Source organism: Anolis sagrei, chromosome Y (assembly GCF_037176765.1).
Source record: "Anolis sagrei isolate rAnoSag1 chromosome Y, rAnoSag1.mat, whole genome shotgun sequence".
In the NCBI taxonomy this organism is placed as follows: domain Eukaryota; kingdom Metazoa; phylum Chordata; class Lepidosauria; order Squamata; family Dactyloidae; genus Anolis; species Anolis sagrei.
This window is the reverse complement of record NC_090035.1, coordinates 8,953,145-8,978,756: the sequence shown is the minus strand read 5'-3', so window position 1 is coordinate 8,978,756 and position 25,612 is coordinate 8,953,145. Positions and strand designations below refer to the sequence as shown.

The following is a 25,612-nucleotide window of genomic DNA, read 5'->3' as shown; positions in this document are numbered from 1 at the left end:
CCCAGTTCCTTAAGCCGCTCCTCATAGGGCTTGTTCTCCAGACCCTTGATCATTTTAGTCGCCCTCCTCTGGACACATTCCAGCTTGTCAATATCTCTCTTGAATTGTGGTGCCCAGAATTGGACACAATATTCCAGGTGTGGTCTAACCAAGGCGGAATAGAGGGGTAGCATTACTTCCTTACATCTAGACACTATGCTCCTATTGATACAGGCCAAAATCCCATTGGCTTTTTTTGCCGCCACATCACATTGTTGGCTCATGTTTAACTTGTTGTCCACGAGGACTCCAAGATCTTTTTCACACGTACTGCTCTCAAGCCAGGCATTGTCCCCCATTTTGTATCTTTGCATTTCGTTTTTCCTGCCAAAGTGGAGTATCTTGCATTTGTCACTGTTGAACTTCATTTTGTTAGTTTCGGCCCATCTCTCTAATCTGTCAAGATCGTTTTGAATCCTGCTCCTGTCCTCTGGAGTATTGGCTATTCCTCCCAATTTGGTGTCGTCTGCAAATTGGGGGAGTCATTTTGAGGAGGACTTCTGGCTTTTGATAATCTATTTCTTTTTTAAAAAAATGTTTAATTAAAATATTTAGAGTCACTTTCAGAGTAAGAAGAAATGTTAAATTAGTTAATTAGAAAAATAATTAATTAGAGATAAAGACAAACTTCTCCCCAACTAGAACCTATTCTCTCCAAATGAGATCTCACCACAATTCTGTTCTCCATTGGCTATTTCCTCCGTCAGGATCACCCTTTTACGTGACCCTACGTATATCTATATAAATTAAAATATAATGTTTGTTTGTGGGATTAACATAACTCAAAAACCACTGGAAGAATAGACATCAAATTTCGACACAATACACCTATTGGGCCAATGAGTGATCATTGTGTTATGACAGTATTTCCTGCCCAGTTTACTGTATTGTTGCATTTTCCTGTGCTCCTGTAAAAATGTATTGCACTCATTGAATCTGTACCTCAGTTATGTTTCTTTCAGCCGTATTGTTTTTATATTGCTTTCAATTGTGTTGTTATTTGTTTTATCTGATGTTTTAATTGGTTAAAGTGTTTTACATGTGTGTTTTAATTGTAATCTTGGGCATGTCCCTTGTAAGCCGCCCCGAGTCCCCTAGGGGAGGATGGTTGGCGGGGTATAAAAATAAATTTATTATTATTATTATTATTATTATTATTATTATTGCAAAAAAGATGCTACAGTGCATGCGCTAAACCATATATATATATATATATATATATATATATATATACACACACACACATACATACGCGCGCACACATACACATACACACACACACAAACACAATACACACACAAAGCAGATGCCTTTGAAGACAGCTCGGAAGCTCCAACTAGTCCAACACTCGGCAGCCATGATTTTAACAGCATACATCCCCCCTGTTGCGCCAACTCCACTGGCTACCGATCTGCTACCGGGCTCAATTCAAAGTGCTGGCGTTGGCCTTTAAAGCCCTAAACGGTTCCGGCCCAAGCTACCTATCCGACCGCATCTCTGCCTATGAACCCACCAGGACTTTGAGATCTTCCGGGGAGACCCTGCTCTCGATCCCGCCAGCTTCTCAAGCTCGGCTGGCGGGGATGAGATATAGGGCCTTCTCGGTGGTGGCTCCTCGGCTGTGGAACGCCCTTCCTACGGACATTAGACTAGCACCATCTCTAATTGTATTCCGCAAAAAAGTGAAGACCTGGCTGTTTGAGCAGACGTTCGAATAATTAGTGCAATGATTGGTTAATGAACACTGGAATGGAACAATGGATGATGAATCTGGATCATGTTTTTGATGATGAAACGACAGTGAATGGGTATTGTAGTAACTGTTTATTAATTGTGTAATGTGTTATGTTGTAAACTGTTTTTATACTGTAGCACTGAATTTTTGCTGTTCGTATTTGTTGTGAACCGCTGTGAGTCGCCTTCGGGCTGAGAACAGCGGTATATAAGTAAGGTAAATAAATAAATAAATAATAAATAATATACACAGACTGGGCCATAGCAACGTGTGGCAGGGGACAGCTAGTAGGTATATAAAATAGGTATAAGAACCAAACATTTACTGAAAACAAATCAGCATAACAAGTTGGTAGACCTGGTTAACTAAGTCCTATATTAGTCTTTTTGTGGAGTCCACCTTGGAAAGCGCTGAACAGGCTGCACACTGGCACCACGAGGTACAGAGCCAACCTTAAGAAATGGGGCTACACATTGGAGTCCACAACATGTGAGTGTGGAGAAGTGCAAACCGCAGACTTCTGACTACAATGTGCCACATGCACAATGGAGGACCTTCTCACAGTGACATCAGAGGCGCTCCAAGTGGCCAGCTTCGGGTCAAAGAAAATCTAGCATAATGGCAAGTTTTTAACTTAGTTTGTGTTTTTAAATATATTATAACTGTACCCTCAATTATTTATTTATGATAAATAATAAATCAATACAATAAACAATGCACATTGTTGCTAAGCTATTTGTCTAAATGGATAGCATTCAGAGATCTTTTACTGTTGCCAATTTTTGGGAGCCCAACATGGAGCTAAGGGGACCCCATTATTTACGAGTTTGCCAGAAATCTCAGTGGAACCCCATTTGTTGGCCGAGTGCTGTCCAATATGGCTTTCTCATCTAAAGCAGTGAAGCATTATGTTCCTAATTGTGAGATATTTCTGTATGACCCAAAGAGTTTGGAAATCAAAGGTACTCCAAGCTGAGATGGAGGAGCCATGAGAGCAAAGCTCTGCAATATGCAATTATTGGGTTTTTGAATGCTTAAATGTCAGAAGAGCCAAAAGGAAAATAGCCTCTTTTTAAGCAGTGCATAATAAACACACAGCGGTGACATTTCAAGTCCTTCCTTCATCCACATTCACAAAGAGAAAAGGAACTGCCCTTTTAAGAATCATTACAAGGTGCTAGCACTGGGGTATCTCAAGCTCCTCCAAACACAATGGCTGCCCTGCTGAATCGGGTCATGCCAAAGGTCTATCCATGTCCAGGAATGTTTTCCCCAAAGAGTAGATCGCTATAAGAGGCCCGCATGCAACACATGAAAAACACAAAGGAAGCCTTATCCTATTAATCATAGAATCATAGAGTTGGAAGAGACCTCATGGGCCATCCAGTCCAACCCCCTGCCAAGAAGCAGGAAAATTGCATTCAAAGCACCCCTGACAGATGGCCATCCAGCCTCTGTTTAAAAGTTTCCAATGAAGGAGCCCCCACCACACTCTGGGGCAGAGAGTTCCACTGCTGAATGGCTCTCACAGTCAAGAAGTTCTTCCTAATGTTCAGATGGAATCTCCTCTCTTGTAGTTTGAAAGGAGATTCCATCTTGCTGTCCTACAGAAACTTGGGATTCAAAGGCATTCTGCATTTTATCTTAAACTTGCTCTGCCAAAAAGGCAGAATGGCTTAGCACAACATTTCCCAATCTGGGGGTTGGGACCCCTGGTGGGGGTCACGAGGGGGTGTCAGAGGGGTCGCCAAAGGCCATCAGACAACAAGGTATATTCTACTGGTCACGGGGCTTAGGTAGGAAGTTTGACACAATTCTATCATTCGTAGTGTTCAGAATGCTCTTTGATTGTAGATGAACTATAAATCCCAGCAACTACAACTCCCAAATGTCAAGGTCTATTTTCCCCAAACTCCACCAGTGTTCACATTTGGGAATATTGCCAAGTTTGGCCCAGATCCATCATTGCTTGAGTACACAGTGCTCTCTGGATGTAGGTGAACTACAACTCCAAAAGTCAGGGGCAATACCCACTAAACCTTTCCAGTATTTTCTGTTGGTCATGGGAGTTCTGTATGCCAATTTTGACTCAATTCAATTGTTGGTGGACTTCAGAATGCTCTTTAATTGTAGGAGAAATATAAATCCCAGTAACTGCAATTCCCAAATGTCAAGGTCTATTTTCCCCAAACTCCAACAGTGTTCACGTTTGGGCATATTGAGTATTCATTCCAAGTTTGGTCTAAAGTCATCATTGCTTGAGTCCACAGTGCTCTGCGGATGTAGATGAACTACAACTCCAAAACTCAAGGTCAATGCCCACCAAACCCTTCCAATATTTCCTGTTGATCATGGGAGTTCTGTGTGCCACGTTTGGTTCCATTCAATCATTGATGGAGTTCAGAATGCTCTGTGATTGTAGGTGAACTACAAATCCCAGCAACTACAAATCCTAAATGACTAAATCAATGCCTTTCCCAACCTCACCATTATTCAAATTTGGACGTATTGTGTATTTCATAGAATCATAGAATCAAAGAGTTGGAAGAGACCTCATGGGCCATCCAGTCCAACCCCATTCTGCCAAGAAGCAGGAATATTGCATTTAAATCACCCACGACAGATGGCCATCCAGCCTCTGTTTAAAAGCTTCCAAAGAAGGAGCCTCCACCACACTCAGGGGCAGAGAGTTCCACTGCTGAATGGCTCTCACAGTCAGGAAGTTCTTCCTCATGTTCAGATGGAATCTCCTCTCTTGTAGTTTGAAGCCATTGTTCCATTGCGTCGTAGTCTCCAGGGAAGCAGAAAACAAGCTTGCTCCCTCCTCCCTGTGGCTTCCTCTCACATATTTATACATGGCTATCATATCCCCTCTCAGCCTTCTCTTCTTCAGGCTAAACATGCCCAGCTCCTTAAGCCGCTCCTCATTTGTGCCAAATTTGGTCCAGTGAATGAAAATACATCCTGCATATCAGATATTTACATTACGATTCATAACAGTAGCAAAATTACAGTTGTGAAGTAGCAACAAAAATAAATTTATGGTTGGGAGTCACCACAACATGAGGAATTGTATTAAGGTTGACAAACACTGGCTTAGCAGGACATTTTGTGGGGGAAAGAAGAGCTCTTAAATGCTTCTCATAACTGTCTCAGAAAAAAAAAACGACGTCTCCCAAGGCCTTTCTGTGTTCAGAATATACACAAATCCATTACTCTGGAGGAGCCTGGGGGGCATCAAGAGCTGCCTTGCCTTCCCCTCCCTTTTCCCCTTTCCAATGATACTTACTGCAACAGTGTTTACCGTGGAAGCTACTAATTAGATCATTAAATAACAGCCTGGGTTATAAAGCTTTCAGAGCAAAGTTATTATTTTTAACAGGTAATATATTTGCTCAATTTAATATTAAATTACACCATCATTTCCTTTTAATTAAAATGGAGTCCTCCGTCCTAGGGTTATGGGCAAATTTTGCCAAGTGAAGTATTTACACACTTGTCTCAGTTTTCCACCATACAAATCAGTTGCAACAGCAAAATCAACTCACGGAGCAATTGCACAATGGGCATTTTAAGTGGGACTGCAAAGAAAACAAGCGGGAAAGGGTGGCTCGCAATGGAAACGGGTCCACAGAGACAGGTGCTTTCAAACTCTACTGTTACAGCTACAGCTTCAGAGATATACGAGAGCTTCAAAAAGATTCAGTGAACATTAGGAAGAACTTCCTGACTGTGAGAGCCGTTCAGCAGTGGAACTCTCTGCCCCGGAGTGTGGTGGAGGCTCCTTCTTTGGAAGTTTTTAAGCAGAGGCTGGATGGCCATCTGTCAGGGGTGATTTGAATGCAATATTCCTGCTTCTTGGCAGAATGGGGTTGGACTGGATGGCCCATGAGGTCTCTTCCAACTCTTTGATTCTATTATTCTATGATTCAGTGCCCTCGATTTACATTAAGCAGCCACATCTTGAATCCACCTATGGATTATGGGCAAATTGACTAAACAAGAGGCAGTTTTCTGAAGCAAAGGAGCCTTGAAAAGCATTGGGTCAAGCAATGGCTCACAGAGTTACAGAGGGCTCAAAATACTGCACATATTTCACCCAAGATTTAACCTCTAGATCAGCGTTTCTCAACCTGGGGGTCGGGACCGCTGTGGGGGTCGCGATGGGGTGTCAGAGGGGTCGCCAAAGACCACCAGCAAACAGTCATTTTGGTTGGTCATGGGGGGTTCTGTGTGGGAAGTTTGGCCCAATTCTACGTATCATTGGTGGGGTTCACAATGCTCTTTGATTGTAGGTGAACTATAAATTCCGGCAACTACAACTCCCAAATGTCAAGGTTTATTTTCTCCAAACACCACTGTTCACATTTGAGTGTTCGTGCTAAGTTTGATCCTGATCCTGATCCATCATTGTTTGAGTCCTCAGTGCTCTCTAGACGTAAGTGAACTACAACTCCAAAACTCAAGGTCAATGCCCACCAAACCCCTCCAGTATTTTGTGTTAGTTAAGGGAGTTCTGTGTGCTAAGACTGGTTCGATTCCATCATGATGGAGCTCAGAATGCTCTTTAATTGTAGGTGAACTATAGATCCCAGCAACTACAACTCCCAAATGACAAAATCAATCCCCCTCCCCCCCCCCCAACCCCACCAGTATTCAAATTTGGGCGTATCGGGGATTTTTGCCAAATTTGGTCCAGTGAATGAAAGTACACCCTGCATATCAGATATTTAATAATGTTATGGTTCGGGGTCACCACAACATGAGGAACTGTATTGAGGGGTCCTGGCATTAGGAAGGTTGAGAACCACTGCTCTAGATCACAGAATCAGAGTTGGAAGAGATCTTGTGAGCCATCCAGTGCAACCCCATTCTGCCAAGAATTGAGAAAATCACATTCAAAGCACCCCCGACAGATGGCCATCCTACCTCTGCTTAAAAGCCTCCAAAGAAGGAGCCTCCACCACACTCTGGGGCAGAGAGTTCCACTGCTGAACAGCTCTTACAGTCAGGGAGTTCTTCCTAATGTTCAGATGGAGTCTCCTGAGCTACATAAGGAAATCTTACAAAAAGAGACACGTCTGAACATGGAGTGAAAATTACAAATTTTTGAAGGGAGTTCTTCCAACATTAGACCAGACTACCACTATCAACGAAGTTAAAGATGCTAGTGGGCAACAAGGGGAGTCATACAATAGTCTGTTTAAAACCCTCCAAAGAAGGAGCCTCCACCACACTCTGGGACAGAGAGTTCCACTGCTGAACAGTTCTCCTTACAGTCAGGAAGTTCTTCCTAAACTTCAGATGGAATCTCCTTTCCTGTAGTTTGAAGCCAATGATCCACGTCCTAGTCTCCAGGGCAGCAGAAAACAAGCCTGCTCCCTCCTCCCTATGACTTCCCCTCACATATTTATACATGGCCCTCCTCATGACTCCTCTCAGACTTCTCTCCTCATGACTCCTCATAGGGCTTGTTCTCCAGACCCTTGATCATTTGAGTCTCCCTCCTCTGGACACATTGCCAGCTTACACTCAACATCTATGTGGCTAAGTCTGGAAGGCCACAAATATTCGGAACTGGTGTAGGCTCTGCACTGTGAGACTTGCCTTTCCCTGAAAAATCCCATGGAGTGCAATGGTCAATCTACATCAAACCTTAATACAGGATGCTCCCAAAAGATGGACCTGAGTTTAAATCAAATCACCCATGAATGAATTTCTTACCACTTGAAGAGATGGAGTATAGAGTTTAAAAATCCACTTACACAGTTTTAAGGATTTTAACTGTGTGTTTTAAAAACTATTAATATTTAATTCTATTTTAAATTTTGGGGGTTTTTTTTAGTTCTGAATTGTACTAAAATTAACATCATCATCATAATTATTGGAAATAGCAACCTTCTCAAGAATCCACTAGTTATTTGTTATCTATATAATGCAGTTTGCTTACTGTATTGTATATGTGTGTATTGGTATGCAATTTTACATTAACTCTTTGTTGTGGGAGGGGTTGCAGACTGGGATTGTTCTGACCTCAGACTCCATTTTAGAACTAGTATGCTTAGAGACTTCAGTAGGAACAGATGTCTCAGATTCTCAGGCTGTACAGACTCCATTGGACTTTCACACTAGACAGAGACTCTATTAGACTCTCAGAACAGACAGATGCTTTAGATTAAGTACTGTTGATTATAATAAAGATGCCCTGTGCAATCTACAAAGAGAAACTACTTCAAATCTTATTTGTAACTAGATTGATATGCAAAGTACCTGTATGCTGAATACATGGTTTGTGAGTAAACCAACTGTGTTACTTTTACAGAAGTCTGCTTATTTTTGTCTCCTGAGAGCATGATTTAAAGGCAAGAAATTTTATGGCAGAGTAGATTTTTAGAACACTTCTGAAACTTTGCTACATATGTGTGTGTTTTGTGCATTGGCATATCTTTGTCCCTAACAGTTCAAAGACATATCTAGGTACATCAGTTTAAAAGCTGAGAAACCTGAATGCTTTGCATGAATGCCATTTTCCCAGAAGGTTATGGCATCATTTTTCCAAAGGTTGTAACTTCTAACAAGGTCATAAAAATCATAAAATCTCCAAAAGGTTATGGAGATTTCCATTTTCCAAAAATAACTGCCATTATCACTGAATAGACAGATCCTTGCCTCAGTCATTCGCAACCCTGCAACTTAAAACTGAATGAGATATTCTCCATTTGCTGACTTGTTTTTTCTGGCTCAAACAGGTTAGTAAACCTTGATAATTCATAAATGATTTGGAACTTTTTTGTGTGATTGCAACATGTTATTACATTGTTATTTTATACTGCTTTGAACCTTGGTTCAACATTTTGAAACACCCTGTGTATGTACTGTTGCATCTGAGGAGTCCCAAAACTCAATATGTTATGGGGCCGGGCTCAGCACAGCAGTCTCAGCACACATCATGTTATGGGGCCGGGCTCAGCACACAGATCAAAAGTTCGGCAGTTTGATCCTGGGTCAGGGTGAGCACCCGCCATTAGCCACAGCTCACCTGCTCACCTAGCAGGTCAAAAGCAGAAATACGAGTAGATAAATAGGTACCAGTTTTAGCTAAGAGGTAATAAAGGCTCATTTTAGGACTCTTATTGGAGGAAAGCTCCTCGGCATTGAAAATGGAGCAACAGCACCCTCCAATGGCTGGAGTCGAGCACAGCTTTCAAGATGCCAGAAATAAAATGGGGAAAACTGCCTTTGCCTCTGTTATGTTGTCTCTCTTTGTTAACTGTATAATCAGCATTGAATGTTTGCTGTATGTGTGTTTTGTAAGCCACTCTGAGTCCCCTTCAGGCTGAGAAGGATGGGGTATAAATACTGTGAATAAATAATACTTAAGCAGCCAAGTTATTAGGCTGAAGATTCTCTACCCATGTGAATACAGGTCCTCATCATCAACAACTTTAATTAATTTGACTCAAAGCATGTGCCACAAGAACTCCAGCACTGGTTCATGTGAGTAGATGAAAAGAAAAAGAGGAAGCTGCATGTCGCTATGAGGAACGACTTCTCAGTGAAGGAACATCTAGACAAAATCGTTGAATCCAAGAGACCTACCATGATGAGGAGATGCTCACGCCTCTGCAAGCACTTGACCATGGCTTCATGCTGCTCACGTTTTTTCTTCTCCTCCAGAAACTGGTTCTGAACCTTCAGTAATTCCTCCTGGAGCTGCTTCCGTGCTTTCTCCAAAAGCCTGGCACTAAATAATACAAAGTGATCAAATGTTCAGTAAGTGTCAATGACATGGTTCTACTAAAAGTCATTCATTTTGAAAGGGTTCACGATTCATGGTTTCCTGTAACCATGGAAAGTCCAGTAAATGTACTGGAGATAATGAAGTCATACCCTACAACACTTACCATAACTGGAGTTTGATACAAGACCAAAGATGAAAACAAAAACATGTAATCATATTATTGTTGAAGGCTTTGATGGCTGGAATCACTGGGTTGTTGTAGATTTTTTTCAGGCTATATGGCCATGTTCTAGAGGCATTCTCTCTTGACGTTTCGGCTGCATCTATGGCAAGCTTACAACCTCTGAGGATTCTTGCCATAGATGCAGGCGAAACATCAGGAGAGAATGCCTCCAGAACATGGCCATATAGCCTGAAAAAACCTTCAACAACCCATGTAATCATATTTACACTATATTATAAATAGGTCAGAGTTATGTTCATGATAAAAAACCAAAAGAAAACAGGTATCATAATAACAACTAGGTATAGCTGCATAAACCGATTTAAAGCAGCAACAACATTTTATTATGGTCCACAGACCCATCAGTAAAACCAACCATCATTCTAAATTATCCTATCTCTGGAGAAGTTCATTTTACAAGATAAATCTACATGGTTTCAAGTGATACCCCTATTAGATGTTGTTTTCTTTCTCAACCTTGTTGCCACTGTGAGAAATTTTGCCTCTATGAGAGTCATCCTGTGGCACTTGTCCTCTAAAAGATATCTCACAATCCCTGCATATGGGGAATGGCTGGCTATGCGAGACAGGTTTGGATATAAAAGTTGGCTACATTGTACTGTGTAGTAGTAGCACTTCAATAAAATGTGATCTATTGTTTCTAATTCATTTCCGTCACAGAGACATAGTCTTTGGGAGTAAGGAATTCCAGACAGTTAGCACCTCTGAGGGAAATACTTTAATCTCGCTTTGTAAAGAGTCTGAGATATTTAGTGACTGTAAGACTGTTTAGGTATTCTCATGTGGAGTATCTTGTATTTGTCACTGTTGAGCTAACAAAATGAAGTTCAACGGTGACAAATGCAAGATACTCCACAGGCAGAAAAAAGGAAATGCAAAGATACAGAATGGGGGATGCCTGGCTCAAGAGCAGCACGTGTGAAAAAGACCTTGGAGTCCTCGTGGACACAGAGGCGGCCCTAGGTAATTTTCAATGGTAAGCAAACAGTATCCCCCCCCCCCCCCAAACCAATCACTGATATATATTTTCTGTTTGTCGTGGGAGTTCTGTGTGCCATATTTGGTTCAATTCCATCATTGGTGGAGTTCAGAATACTCTTTGATTGTAGGTGAACTATACATCCCAGTAACTACAACTCACATATGTCAAGATCTATTTTCCCCCAAGAACACCCCTGGGCAAAATCAACTATACTGCAAATGCTTATTTTGCGTAATGGGTTGAGCTGCCCCTGAGTGGACAACAAGTTAAACATGAGCCAACAATGTCATGTGGCGGCAAAAAAAGCCAATGGGATTTTGGCCTGCATAAAGTGGAGTATAGTGTCTAGATCCAGGGAAGTCATGTTACCCCTCTCTTCTGCCTTAGTCAGACTACATCTGAAATACTATGTCCTATTCTGGGCACCACAATTGAGGGAGATGTTAACAAGCTGGAATGTGTCCAGAGGAGGGTGACCAAAATGATCAAGGGTCTGGAGAACAAGCCCTATGAGGAGGTGCTTAAAGAGCTGAGCATGTTTAGCCTGCAGAAGAGAAGGTGAGAGGAGACATGACGAGGGCCATGGATCAAGATGTGAGGGAAAGTCATAGGGAGGAGTGAGCAGGCTTGTTTTCTGCTGCCCTGGAGACTGGGACACAATGGAACAATGGCTTCAAACTACAAGAAAGGAGATACCACCTCAACATTAGGAAGAACTTCCTGACTGTGAGAGAGAGCTGTTCAGCAGTGGAACTCTCTGCCCCAGAGTGTGGTGGAGGCTCCTTCTTTGAAGGCTTTTAAACAGAGGTGGATGGTCATCTGTCAGGGGTGCTTTGAATGCAATGTTCCTGCTTCTTAGCAGAATGGGGTTGGACTGGATGGCCCACAAGGTCTCTTCCAACTCTAGGATTCTATGATTATATGTCTTAAATGGCTCCCAGTATGGTAAATTTAGAACTCTGGGTAAGCATAGTGAATATGAGTGAGTTCTAAGCTCTCAAAGGGCAGTATCATGCAACCTTTGCTTTAGGGATTCTTGAGCCATTTTGAGTCCCAAATGCAGCTGAAGGGGTGCAGATAATCAAATTTAAACCAGGAATGGGTTTAAACCAGGAATGGGCCAATTTCAGCCCTCCAGATATTTTGGACTTCAACTCCCACAATTCCTAACAGCCTACCGGCTGTTAGGAATTGTGGGAGTTGAAGTCCAAAACATCTGGAGGGCCGAAGTTCGCCCACGCCTGAACGAAATTCTAAAGCATATTTTTTGGTTCCCAGGGCAAAACCTTAAAAATAATGACCACAGCCAAATCCTTATCCAACTGCTATCGACTACGGAGTTTGATATTACATAAGTCAATGATTTGAAATGGTATCTGCAAGTTCCAGTTCAATTCAACACTATTCATGTACCAATTTAATAGTCAGAGTGTAAAATAAGATTTCTTCCATTGTCATATTCAGGTGGGAAAGTTAATCACGAAGGCTATGAATCGGCTGTGGAAAAATGGCTAATTTAATAACCAGAACATCACTGTGCCCCTGTCCTTTTTTCCTGTTTTAATTAATTAGTTACATAGAGAATGAAACCTTTGCCATAGAGTGCCATGTACATCTTCTGTTAAAACAATTACGAGAGCCAGAAATTTCAATCATGCGGATTCTCAAAAGGAAGGAATGGTTTTTCTTTTTCATTCCGAAGTTTGACCGCTAAGATTTCAGAAGGCAGATGAAAGAACCCAATTTTATGCATGACCATTCTCGGACAGACTAACTGTAGATGATACCGCTGCGGAGAAAAGGTGCATTATTGTAGCTAAACACGAAAATGAGGATTGCGGTGAATTTTCATTCTACTTGGGAACAGGATCATCTTATATGATGAGGCAGAACTGACTGGCTGTGAATCACAACAGAGTTAAAGCACCAGGCTCTCCTTTCATCCTGAAAAGTTCAAGGTTGTCCTATTTATTATTGCTTTTAAATATATGGCAGCTGAAAGAACTGATGCCTAGGATTTTAAATTTAACTGGAATTAATGGATTCTGGTTCTGAAAAGGCAGTCAATAGATAAAAGATGCAACGGATTAAACCATTGAGCCTGAGTTTGCAATCCTAAAGGTTGGCAGTTCAAATCTGCAGGACTGAGCAAGTTCCCGCTGTCAGTCTCAACTCCTGTCAACCTAGCAGGTCAAAAGCATGCAAATGTGAGTAGAGCAATAGGTACTGTTCTGGCAGAAAGGTAATTGGGCACCCCACGAAGTCATGTCGGCTACGTGACCAGGAGGTGTCTATGGACAACACAGGCTTCTCGGCTTGGATATGGAGATGAGCACCTTCCCCAGAGCCAGAGATGAGCACCGCTTTCAGATTCGGAAATGAAAGGGGAAGCTTTTGCCTTTGTCTGTGTATTTGTGCTTCAATCTGTGTTTCAAAGGCATTGAATGTTTGCCTGTATATGTGCTGGAATCTGCAATAAGTCTCTTCAGGGAGATAGGCCAGAATACAAATAAAGTGTTGTTGTTGTTTCAGAATGGAAGGGCAAATAAGCAAACAAGCACAAAAGGTAGGAAATGCCAACCAATAATTAAGATCGTCTGGGGAGGCACTGCTCTCGGGCCTGCCTGCGTCACAAGTACATCTGGCAGGGACGAGAGACAGGGCCTTCTCAGTGGTGGCCCCTAGGCTGTGGAACACCCTTCCTACAGATATTAGATGGGTCCCCTCCTTGTTATCTTTGCGGAGGAAAGTGAAAACCTGGTTGTTCGAGCAGGCATTTGAATAGGCAGTGTAAAGAATAAAGGAATATGGAACAATTGGATGATGAAACTGAATCCTGATTCTAATTACGAGATGCTAATGAGATGTTTATTGATATATAATGGATTGTTTTAATATGCTACTGTTTTAACTGTTTTATGTTATTGCATTGAATTTTGCTATTGTTAACCGCTTTGAGTCGCCCAAGGGCTGAGAAAAGCGGCATACAAATATAGTAAATAAATAAATAAATAATATTAACTTTTGTAAGAATTAAAGAAGGACTTTCTTAAGGACCATCGTACACTTGAGGATCCCTATGCCTTTTTGATCATGGGATATAAAACTACCCATATCAACCATTATTGGAACGACTGGACGATGAAATGGATAATGTTTTTACTTAGGAGATGCAAATGGCTTATGTTTCTATTACTTTTGTTTGGTTTTCTACTATGTATTAATGTTTTAAATGTTTTATGATGTTTTTGGGCATCAAATTGTTGCCTCTGTAAACCACCCTGAGTCACCTGAGGGCTGAGAAGGGCGTTATACAAATATAGTAAATAAATATAAATAAATAATGATTACCAATTATTTTTCTTCTTTTTGTGATATTTTGGAGAGGTTGGGGATAGAAGCAATTCAAACTAATAGTTGCTTATTTTTAATTTAAAATCCAAACTCTGTTGATTAAGTGAGGCATTCTAATCTCTATCCAGAAAGTTTATTCCAAGGAATGGCTTACTACTCAATGACCTGCAAAAGGATTCATAACCCCAGCATCTCACATATACTTAGACTAAACAAAGAGCAACACTCAGAAAACAGGGGAATTTCAAACAGGAAAGAATCAGGGCTAGCTAACACCTCCTAACAAAGGATTCCCCAAGGTAGTAAGCAGCCAGGCTTTCAAGCTACAAGGCCATTCAATACTAATCCATTGCAACATTCACACTTGCCTCAAACAGACAAGGGTTCTTTCTCCCACCCTGGACATTATTGCACAGATATATAAACCTCACTTGTAGAGTTTTGAACAGACAAGCTCTGGGGATTCCTGACATAGATGGGGGTGAAACTTCAGGAGAGAATGCTTCTGGAACATGGCCAGACAGCCCAGAAAACTTACAGCAACCGAGTATACAGGGGTTCTGCTAGAAATCACAGAAGGTACTTCCCCCTTCCCTTATACAACTGATATTTTACTGTTGTTTTTCAGATATTGTGTTGATTTTTCTATTTTAATTTGGATAGAGTTTTAGTACACTCAATACACTTGGCATGCATTGTTTCAATAAGTGCAATTGTTCGTCTTTAAATCCTATAAATTAGGAGGACCCACATGAGTTAATGCCAGCTAAGATTTGAACTGGAAGTGTTTCAGTTTACAAGTCTTAGCTGCTAAACAACACACAGTACCCCCAGAACATGTTACGCATTATTGACTGCCTTTACTATAATCTAAATTGGCAAAATCAGAATTACCATCTCCATCCCTCCATTAAGAATCCCAGTGTGCAAACACTGAAGCATAGTGCATAAAAATGTTTGCAACAGCTTTATATCTTTACATTAAATATCTAAAGCACCTTCCCATTTAGCAGAACTTAATGAAAGGCAGTAAACCTGGTTCTCCTTCTACTCCTTCAAGTCTCTTGAATTGCTCCAAGCAGCAAATAGTATCTCAAAACCCAGTTGCGATGAAGTTATGGCTGTTTGCACCACCTTTCAGTCCCTCACACTCTTCCAGGTGCGACCAATTTGGCGCTGTGTTGCCCAGCTGTACCCACTTTCCTCTTTTCCACTCCAGACCGCAAGACTTCAAGACCCAAGGTTAGATTGGGGAACTAGGTGCAGCTCCTGTGTTTCGGGCTTCTTCCTTTACAACAGCCTATCCCCTTCGTTGCTTTTCTTTCCCTCTGTTCTGGGCACTAAAAGGCTGAGGTTTACATAGTGCAAACGCTTCAATTATTTTAATTTTATTTATTTACTTACTTACTTCATTTATATACTGGTTTTCTTACCCCCGGGGGGACTCAAAGTGGTTTCCAACATATTCACGGCAAAATTCAATGCCTCACAAAACATGAAAACCTGATATAAAACATCAGTAACATAAAACTATCCATTAAATGATAAAACGTAACTACAATTGAACATTAAAACAAAGCATTAAAAACCTATAAACATTAAAATCACATGAGCCAAAAGCATGGTCCAGACCGTTCCAGTATCAAATAACAATTGCACATAATCCGTCTCTGTTTCTTGTCCTGGTTACTACGCAAATCCTTGGTTACACAGCCATGTTTTTGCTTTTTTTCTGAAGGCCGAGAGCACTGATCAAATTTTTCATAAATAATGTTTTTCAAAAAACTTTTCATAAATAATGTGTTTTTATACTTCCACATATTGAAGTCTAATAAATCCAGGACATTGGAATAAAAAAGAATACAAAATTAAGTAAACTGTTGCTTCAAATAAGAATTCAGAATAAAAGTATTAAAGATAGTAACAACCTGAAGTTTCCTTCAGGTTGTTGGGGAGGGAATTCCACAGACAAGGGGCCACCACTGAGAAGGCCCTGTCTCTTGTCCCCACCAGTCGCGCCTGCAAAGGAGGCGGGACCAAGAGCAGGGCCTCACCAAACGATGTTAATCCCTGAGATGGTTCATAGAGGGAGATACGTTTAGACAGGTAAACTGGGCCAGAACCGTTTGGGGCTGTATAGGCTAAAGCCAGCATTTTGAATTGTGCTCGGTAGCAGACTGGCAGCCAGTGGAGCTGGCATAACAAGGGGGTTGTGGGATCCCTGTACCCCGCTGTGGTGAGTAATCTGGCTGACGCTCGATGGACCATTTGGAGCTTCCGAACAGTCTTCAAAGGCAACTCCATTTGGAGCAAATTGCAGTAGTCTATTTGGGATGTAAGTAGAGCATGGATTACTGTGGCCAAGTCAGACTTCCCAAGGTATGGATGTAACTGATGCACAGGCTTTAATTGTGCAAAATCTCCCCTTGGCCATTGCCGAGACCAGGAGTTCCAGGCTCAGCCTTGCAGCTGACCAGGAGGACCTCTGTCTTGTCTGGGTTCAGTTTCAATTTGTTTGCCCTCATCCACACCATCACAGCAGCCAAGCAGGACCTGAACAGTCTCCTTAGCAGTGAGTAGAAAGAAGTAGTAGAGTTGAACGTCATCTGCGTACAGACGACACCCAACTCCAAAACTTCAGATGATCTCTCTCAATGGCTTCATGTAGATGTTAAACAACATGGGGGACAATATTGAGCCCTGCGGGAAAGATAAAGGCTGTGGGGCAGAGCAGTTGTCCCCCTAGCAACACCTTCTGGGAACGGTCCTGCTTGAAGGACCTGAGCCGCTGTACAACAGTACCTCCAAGTCCCATTCCCGCGAGGCATTCCTGATCAATAATGTGGCCTATGGTATCGAAGGCCACTAAGAGGTCCAGGAGAACCAACAGGGACACACTCCCCCTGTCCAGTTCCCTATATAGATCATCCACAAAGGCAACCAAGGCTGTTTCATTTCCATGACTGTGCCAGATCCAGATAATCCATGTCTTCCAAGAACACCTAGAATTGTGTAGTTATCACACATTCCATGACTTTGCCCAAAAAGGGGAGATTGTAAACTGGCTGAAAGTTGTTCAATTGAGTGGGGTCCAGTGATGGTTTTTTCAGCAGCAGTTTTATAATAGCTGTTGAATATTGTGTCCAATTCTGGGCACCACAATTGAAGAGAGATATTGACAAGCTGGAATGTGTCCAGAGGAGGGAGACTCAAATGATCAAGGGTCTGGAGAACAAGCCTTATAAGGAGCGCTTTAAGGAGCTGGGCATGTTTAGCTTGAAGAAGAGAAGGGTGAGAGGAGATATGATAGCCGTGTATAAATATGTGAGAGGAAGCCACAGGGAGGAGGGAGCAAACTTGTTTTCTGCTTCCTTGGAGATTAGGACGCGGAACAATGGCTTCAAACTACAAGAGAGGAGATTCCATCTGAACACGAGGAAGAACTTCCTGACTGTGAGAGCCGTTCAACAGTGGAACTCTCTGCCCTGTAGTGTGGTGGAGACTCTTCTTTGGAAGCTTTTAAACAGAGGCTGGATGGCCATCTGTCAGGGGTGATTTGAATGCAATATTCCTGCTTCTTGGCAGAATGGGGTTGGACTGGATGGCCCATGAGGTCTCTTCCAACTCTTTGATTCTATGATCCTATTATTCTATAGCCTCTTTTAGGCTCACTGGAATCTTGTCTTCCCGTCAGGAGGCATTAACCACCACGTTCACCCACTCAGCCAGGATGAGAAGGGGTCTATGATGCATGTGGTTGCTCTCGCTTCTCCAAGTATCTTGTCCCCATCATCGAGCTGCACCAATTGAAACGATCTATCAAAACCGGACAAGCAGGCACTCGCGTTACATCTTCAGAGACTGCCATTAACATGGTGTCCAAGTTGGAGTGGATCAGAGCAACATTGTCCACAAAGAACCGAGCAAATGCTTCACAGCAAGTTGCCAAATAGTCAGGGATCCCATCTTGTGAGTTAGGAGTCAACAAACCTCTGACCATTCAGAACAGCTCCGCTGGACGGTTCTTTGTGGACGCAATGTTGGACGATGAAGGGGGAGTATACCATGTTTGGTCTACATCAGTGGTTCTCAACCTGGGTTCCCCAGATGTTTTTGGCTTTCACTTCCCAGAAATCCTGACAGCTGATAAATTGGCTGGGATTTCTGGGAGTTGTAGGCAAAAACATCTCAGGACCCCAGGTTGAGAACCACTGGTCTAGATCCATCAAGTCATGGAGGAGTCTTTGTGGTACAAACGAACCAACATACACACCAATTCTGACAGATAGATGCGATGGATACTTAAAGGTTCAGTGAGCATGGTCAACAGTCAGGTTGTAGCAGATGTAGTTCAAAGTCAATGGAGGGCACCTAGCCATGAGAGGTCACTGCAGCATATCCATTTCCATTTTTTGCCACACTTTGAGTAACTCAGCCTGGTATGTTGGATAAACTTCTGGCTCTTTTGAAGCCAAGACATTGTTCAGTCCTGCCCTTTCATTTCTCAAAACTCATAAAAAATTAAACCTCACCTCCAATGGTGGAACTGAACTCAGAAAGGAGTGGCATTTTCAGAAATCTTTGCCAGATCAAAGTACATATTCTCTCTCAGTCTCAGAGAGAAAAGCCCACTTTTGTGTTTATCAATCTGTTACTGTTTCTCACTGGCCCGCGTCCATTGAAGGAAGCAGCCGGATCTTTGTATTCCCAGCAGCTTTTAATGCTGCACTCGTCCTTTCTTTGGGCTACTCTAATATAATCTTAATGATAAGACTCCACTTTCCAGAATGTCCTCAGCCATTCTAAGAACAATGAGGGAGACAGTGAATAAGAAGCTATAAGGTGCATTTTAATAGCTTTTCCTTTAGAAAAGCAAGTCTACTCAAAAATAGGTATTTTTCAAGCGAGCAACTGACAGATATGGTAAAAGTAGATAGAGAATAAAAAAACAAACATGTTCTATGTGTTGTCGAAGGCTTTATTGTTGGAATCACTGGGTTGCTGTGAGTTTTCCAGGCTGCATGACCATGTTCCATAAGATTCTTTCCTGATGTTTCACTCACATCTATGGCAGGCATCCTCAGAGGTTGTGATGTCTGTTGGAAACTAGGCAAGTGAGGTTTATATATCCTTGGAATGTCCAGGGTGGAAGAAAGAATTCTTGAGGCAAGTGTGAATGTTGCAATTGACCAGCTTGATTAGCACTGAATAGCCTTGCTGCTGCAAAGCCTGGCTGCTTCCTGAGTGGAGGAATCCTTTGTTGGGAGGTGTTAGCTGAGGCTGATTGTTTCCTGTCTGTATTTACTATCCTGATTTTAAAAATGCTGGAGCATTCTAACAACCACCATGTCAGACTACACAGAGATGCCATTGAAATCCACCATGACGTGGAAAATTTCAACAGAAAGGAGGAAATCATGAAAATGAACCAAATCTGGCTACCAGTATTTAAAAACTCTAAAATAAGGACTGTAAACAAAGAGCATCACTCAGAAAACAGGGGAATTCCAGACAGGAAACAATCAGGGCCAGCTAACAAAGAATTACTAAGTTCTTGTGGGTTTTTTCGGGCTATATGGCCATGTTCTAGGGGCATTTCTCCTGACGTTTCGCCTGCATCTATGGCAAGCATCCTCAGAGGTAGTGAGGTCTGTTGGAATTCTCCTAGGCAGGAAGCAGCCAGGCCTTGAAGCTACAAGGCCATTCAAAGCTAATCAAGCTGGCCAACTGCAACATTCATGCCTGCCTCACAGACAAAGATATATATATAAACTCCACTTGCCTAGTTTCCAACAGACCTCACAACCTCTGAGGATGCCTACCATAGATGTGGGCAAAACATCAGGGGAGAATGCTTCTGGAACATGGCCATACAGCCTGGAAAACTCACAGCAACCCAAACATGTTCTACTAAAATGATTATTGGGGTACAACATGAATTCAGGTATAAACTGTCCATACTGGACGAAGACCATGAAAAGAGCAAGTGAGGCCAAAGAAGAATTTCGTGTGAATGTATGAAACCAGGGAGTAACAGATGGGAGCAGATTTATATCAAATGCATGGCCTTAAAACGGTACAGACATGGGACAGCTGGCAGTATAAGCACATTTTGGACACACGGAATAGATAGTATATTGAAATAGCCCTTCTTCTGAATCAGACTTGTCCCCAGCACACAGGTACAGCACGCACAATGTTAAGACAAAAAAGCACATGTGGAGCATACATAACATTTGCATAACAGGTACAATTATTATGGGAAAGTGATAGCATTATGTAAAGAGGGCCTTGAGAACGATGCCAAGGGTCCTATTTATCTGAAGGCAGACGTCTCAGTGCCTAATCTCAGCCTTAATTAACAGAAACACCAAACAGGGATGCAGAATAGCCATCTGCAGCAAATGGCATTATTACGAATATCCCTTTCTTGTTTCAGAGAATGTTTTCTCAATGGTGCATTGCTTTCTCTCAAAGTCCCTGAGGCAACTTTGGGTGCACAAATGGCCCAAAATATCATCAGTACCTCTCAGCATCACTGTCTTTTCCTTTACCAAGAAAAGCATTCCAATGGGTCTGCATACTCTATTCACTATGAATCTCAGGCTTTGAACCTGACTTGTCCCCACAGTGCTTAGTTTTTAGGCTAGTCTCTTAGAAATGCTTTGTATTGTTTACTTTGAGACTTACAAAGCTTTGTTTGTGAAGGCATGTGGAAAATAGCCGGTCAACTCCAGAAACAGGGAAACTAAATGCCAGGTTAGCTGCTAGATGAGAGCATCATGCCAAGGGACTTTTGCCTAGTTATGTAATTGAGACTTTTTGTACATTTAGAGGAATCTGCCTTATGTCAAACAACATTTAAGCCAGCATTGCCAACTGTGCCAGCTTGGAGGTAAGTGGCCTTCTCCCATCACCTGCTATCCAATTTGTAATGGAGATGTCAGGAAATGAAGTGGAAACATGTTGAATGAAGGGCATCTGCTCTATCACTGAGCTACACTAAACAATGTTGGACAATGCTTCACACTTTTCAATGCATATGAACAGTTTTGCAATCTTGTGGAATAAGATGCCAGAGCATGCAAGGACTCCACTTTGGCAGGAAAAACGAAATGCAAAGATATAGAATGGGGGATGCCTGGCTCGAGAGCAGTACGTGTGAAAAAGATCTTGGAGTCCTCGTGGACAACAAGTTAAACATGAGCCAACAATGTGATGTGGTGGCAAAAAAAGCCAATGGGATTTTGGTCTGCATTAATAGGAGCATAGTGTCTAGATCTAGGGAAGTAATGCTACCCCTCTATTCTGCTCTGGTTAGACCACACCTGGAATATTGTGTCCAATTCTGGGCACCACAATTCAAGAGAGATATTGGCAAGCTGGAATGTGTCCAGAGGAGGGCGACTCAAATGATCAAGGGTCTGGAGAACAAGCCCTATGAGGAGCGGCTTAAGGAGCTGGGCATGTTTAGCCTAAAGAAGAGAAGGCTGAGAGGAGATATGATAGCCATGTATAAATATGTGAGAGGAAGCCACAGGGAGGAGGGAGCAAGCTTGTTTTCTGCTTCCTTGGAGACTAGGACACGAAACAATGGCTTCAAACTACAAGAGAGGAGATTCCATCTGAACATGAGGAAGAACTTCCTGACTGTGAGAGCTGTTCAGCAGTGGAACTCTCTGCCCCGGAGTGTGGTGGAGGCTCCTTCTTTGGAAGCTTTTATACAGGGGCTGGATGGCCATCTGTCAGGGGTGATTTGAATGCAATATTCCTGCTTCTTGTCAGGGGGTTGGACTGGCTGGCCCATGAGGTCTCTTCCAACTCTTTGATTCTATGATTCTATGATTCAGTGAGTGTGTGTGTGTATCAACTATAAAATAAGATGCATTAAGCTGATTGGTCAGGCAAGGCTCGGGGAGCAGGCCGAGCCTGGGACTTTTGGATAATGTTGCATTTTTGTTCAGGCTTGAGCTATGCAAGGGCACAGGGAGAAGCAAAGAGAGAGACAGTTTGGAGTGTGCTCTTGCTTCATGAGCTGCTGAAGGAGTTTATCCACATGGACAAAGAAAGACTATTTTAAATCTCTCATAAAAAGGACATTATGTGACATGATGCAACTGATCACAATGTACAAACGATGTTCTGAACTACGAAGAGTAAACTACTTTTTCTTTATTGTTCACCTGCGTGGCATATTCCCTTTCTCTGGCAAGGAAGTGTGTGGGCTGATCAAACGTGAACTACACATGGTTTATTTTACATTACGCCACATAAGATATACCTACTTCCCTTGGAAGATGCTTCAACTATCTTTTGAGAGTCACGGGACCCCGTCTATAGATACAGACAGAGGTGAAATCCTGTGAGAAAGGGGGGAATCGGGAAGAGAAAGACACTGGCTCCCCCAAGTTGCAGCCTAGGCTGCCTGCAGCTTGTTATTTCAACTGTCTCATTCCGTTTCTAAATACTTCAGAGTGTCATTACACGTTTTGGCTTTGAAAAAAACAGAAATCCAAACAATTGAAACAAAACAGAGAATGAAAAAAAGAAAGCAAGAAAGCAAAGACTAAAATAATTACAAATCAAAGGGGAGGCCAGGGCATGGAATGGTGAAGCCACCAGCCATTTCAACCCAATCATTTCTCTCCATGTCACCCCTGATGAGTTTTATATTTCTAACATTTCATCAATTGGAATCACCAAATTCAATTTGCATCCACAGATAAACAGAGAAAATGGTAAATACCCTCATTTGACCTTGAAGTGTATCAGAGAAGGGGGGGAAAAAGCTGTCCTCCACAATTTCAACTCAATCTGAACCATAATGAATAATCCAATTTGCTCCATCAGTTTTCTATCTGTAATCACATCGTTGCTTACTTCTGGAATGAGTTTTGATGCCAAAGCACAACACAGGGATGCACTGTCCCTTTTCATACACAGAGGCGCGCACACACAAAGCAGCTTTTCCACAAAAACCTATGGAAATAAAGTGATAGTTGTCCCATAGACTACAAGGAGCATCCATGACATGACAAAACGGACTCAGGTCTTACAGGAAGGAAGGAAGGAAGGAAGGAAGGAAGGAAGGAAGGAAGGAAGGAAGGAAGGAAGGAAGGAAGGAAGGAAGGAAGGAAGGAGAGAAGGAAGCAAGGAAGGAAGGAAGGAAGGAAGGAAGGAAGGAAGGAAGGAGAGAAGGAAGGAAGGAAGGAAGGAAGGAAGGAAGGAAGGAAGGAGAGAAGGAAGCAAGGAAGGAAGGAAGGAGAGAAGGAAGGAAGGAAGGAAGGAAGGAAGGAGAGAAGGAAGCAAGGAAGGAAGGAAGGAAGGAGAGAAGGAAGGAAGGAAGGAAGGAAGGAAGGAGGGAGGGAGGGAGGGAGGGAGGGAGGGAGGGAAGGAAGGAAGGAAGGAAGGAAGGAAGGAAGGAAGGAAGGAGAGAAGGAAGGAAGGAAGGAAGGAAGGAAGGAAGGAAGGAGAGAAGGAAAGAAGGAAGGAAGGAAGGAAGGAAGGAAGGAAGGAAGGAGAATTAATAAGAGCCATGTTTGTAATTCCCTTCCATTGTTCCTAATAGAGTTGAGCGCGGAATTTTTTTCTCCCCTTTCATCCGTTCTTTCGTTCCTTTTGTTCCCTTTGGGAGCACATAACGGAAGGCCCCTCCTGGTACAAAAAATCAGCTCGACACGAAAACAAGCGGAAGCCAATAACTCCCCCTCTGCTTTCGTGACCACATGGTGCTTCTAGCTCGACTGAGCTCCAGGTCATTGGTTCTTCCATCCCTGGAAGAACCAATTGGTTCTTCCATCCCTCTTTGAAATGACTCTTGGAAAGCTGTGTGGTTTCTGGTGCTGTTAAGAGAAAGCAGGCGCACCTGCCTCTCCTCTAGAGTGGAACAGCTTTAAGAAGCATTAAACCTGATCTCCTCCTCTACAAAGGGAAAGGATCCAGAAAGAGTGGTAACTCTGATGCTTTCAAAAATCCAGTTCTTAATGAAGGATAAGGTCAAACAATCCCAGAAAGAGGGGTATCTTTAACCCTCCCAGGTCCGGCCAACAACATGGAAAACTTTAGCAGCAGCCAGGCTTCCAATTCGCATAGGCAGAAGGGGGGGGGGGGGTGTCAAGGCTAAGCGCACAAGACAAGGGCCAAGGAGCTCCCCCCCTCCCTCCTTCCCTCTCTCTCTTGGGGAGACGGACCCGGTGCCATAGGAGCCTCAAAGCCAAGCCGTGTCCTGCCTTTTCTCTAGAGTAGAACAACTTTAAGTAGCATTAAACCTGGTCTCCTCCTCTACAAAGGGAAAGGATCTAGAAAGAGTAGTAATTAACTCTGATGTTTTTAAAATCCAAGTCTTAATGAAGAATATGTAAGAGGAGACTGTGGTGAACCCCTCCACCCCATAATGAGTACTTTCTTAACCCTGTTGCTGCCAATGAGCTGAAAAGAACCGGGTTTTTTTCTGGATGCTAAACGAAAACCCCATTCGGCAGCCCGTCTGTTTTCGGGAGGTTCTGGAAAGCGCATATGGGGGGCTTCAGTTCAAAAAAGTATAAATGAATAGCAATTCTACACAAATGCACAACCTTAGTTCCTAAGGTATATTTATTTCTCGTGTGAGGGCAGCCAGTCAATTATATTACATTTCTAACAGAACAAAGCAAACAAACAGAGAAAATACAAAATGTGTGAGTTTGGTAGTTGATTAAATGTCCTTTGACCAGTAGCTGGCCATTTGGAGTGCTTCTGGTGTTGCTGCAAGAAGGTCCTCCATTGTGCATGTGGCAGGGCTCAGGTTGCATTGCAGCAGGTGGTCAGTGGTTTGCTCCTCTCCGCACTCGCATGTCGAGGATTCCACTTTGTAGCCCCATTTCTGAAGGTTGGCTCTGCATCTCGTGGTGCCAGAGCGCAGTCTGTTCAGCGCCTTCCAAGTCGCCCAGTCTTCTGTGTGCCCAAGGGGGAGTCTCTCATCAGGTCTCAGCCATTGGTTGAGGTTCTGGGTTTGAGCCTGCCACTTTTGGACTCTCGCTTGCTGAGGTGTTCCAGCAAATGTCTCTGTAGATCTTAGAAAACTATGCCTGCATTTAAGTCGTTGACGTGCTGGCTGATACCCAAACAGGGGATGAGCTGGAGATGTCACTGGCTTGGTCCTTTCACTATTGGCTGCCACTTCCTGGCGGATGTCAGGTGGTGCGATACCAGCTAAATGGTATAATTTCTCCAGTGGTGTAGGGCGCAGACACCCCGTGATAATGTGGCATGTCTCATTAAGAGCCACATCCACTGTTTTAGCGTGGTGAGATGTGTTCCACACTGGGCATGTGTACTCAGCAGCAGAGTAGCACAGCGCAAGGGCGGATGTCTTCACTGTATCTGGTTGTGATCCCCAAGTTGTGCCAGTCAGCTTTCGTATGATATTGTTTCTAGCACCCATTTTTTGCTTGATGTTCAGGCAATGCTTCTTGTAGGTCAGGGGACGGTCCAGAGTGACTCCCAGGTATTTGGGTGCGCTGCAATGCTCCAGTGGGA

At 42.8% G+C, this 25,612-nt stretch overlaps 1 protein-coding gene across 1 annotated transcript in view; it reads right to left on the bottom strand.

Annotated features, from left to right (window-relative positions):
• The window catches only part of LOC132782155 (mitotic spindle assembly checkpoint protein MAD1), a 788,899-nt gene that overhangs the window by 602,390 nt on the left and 160,897 nt on the right, over positions 1-25,612 (bottom strand). The window contains exon 11 of the mRNA XM_067461825.1: positions 9,374-9,518. Within this exon, the coding sequence (XP_067317926.1) occupies positions 9,374-9,518 (145 nt within the window). The remainder of the gene's footprint in view (positions 1-9,373; positions 9,519-25,612) is intronic.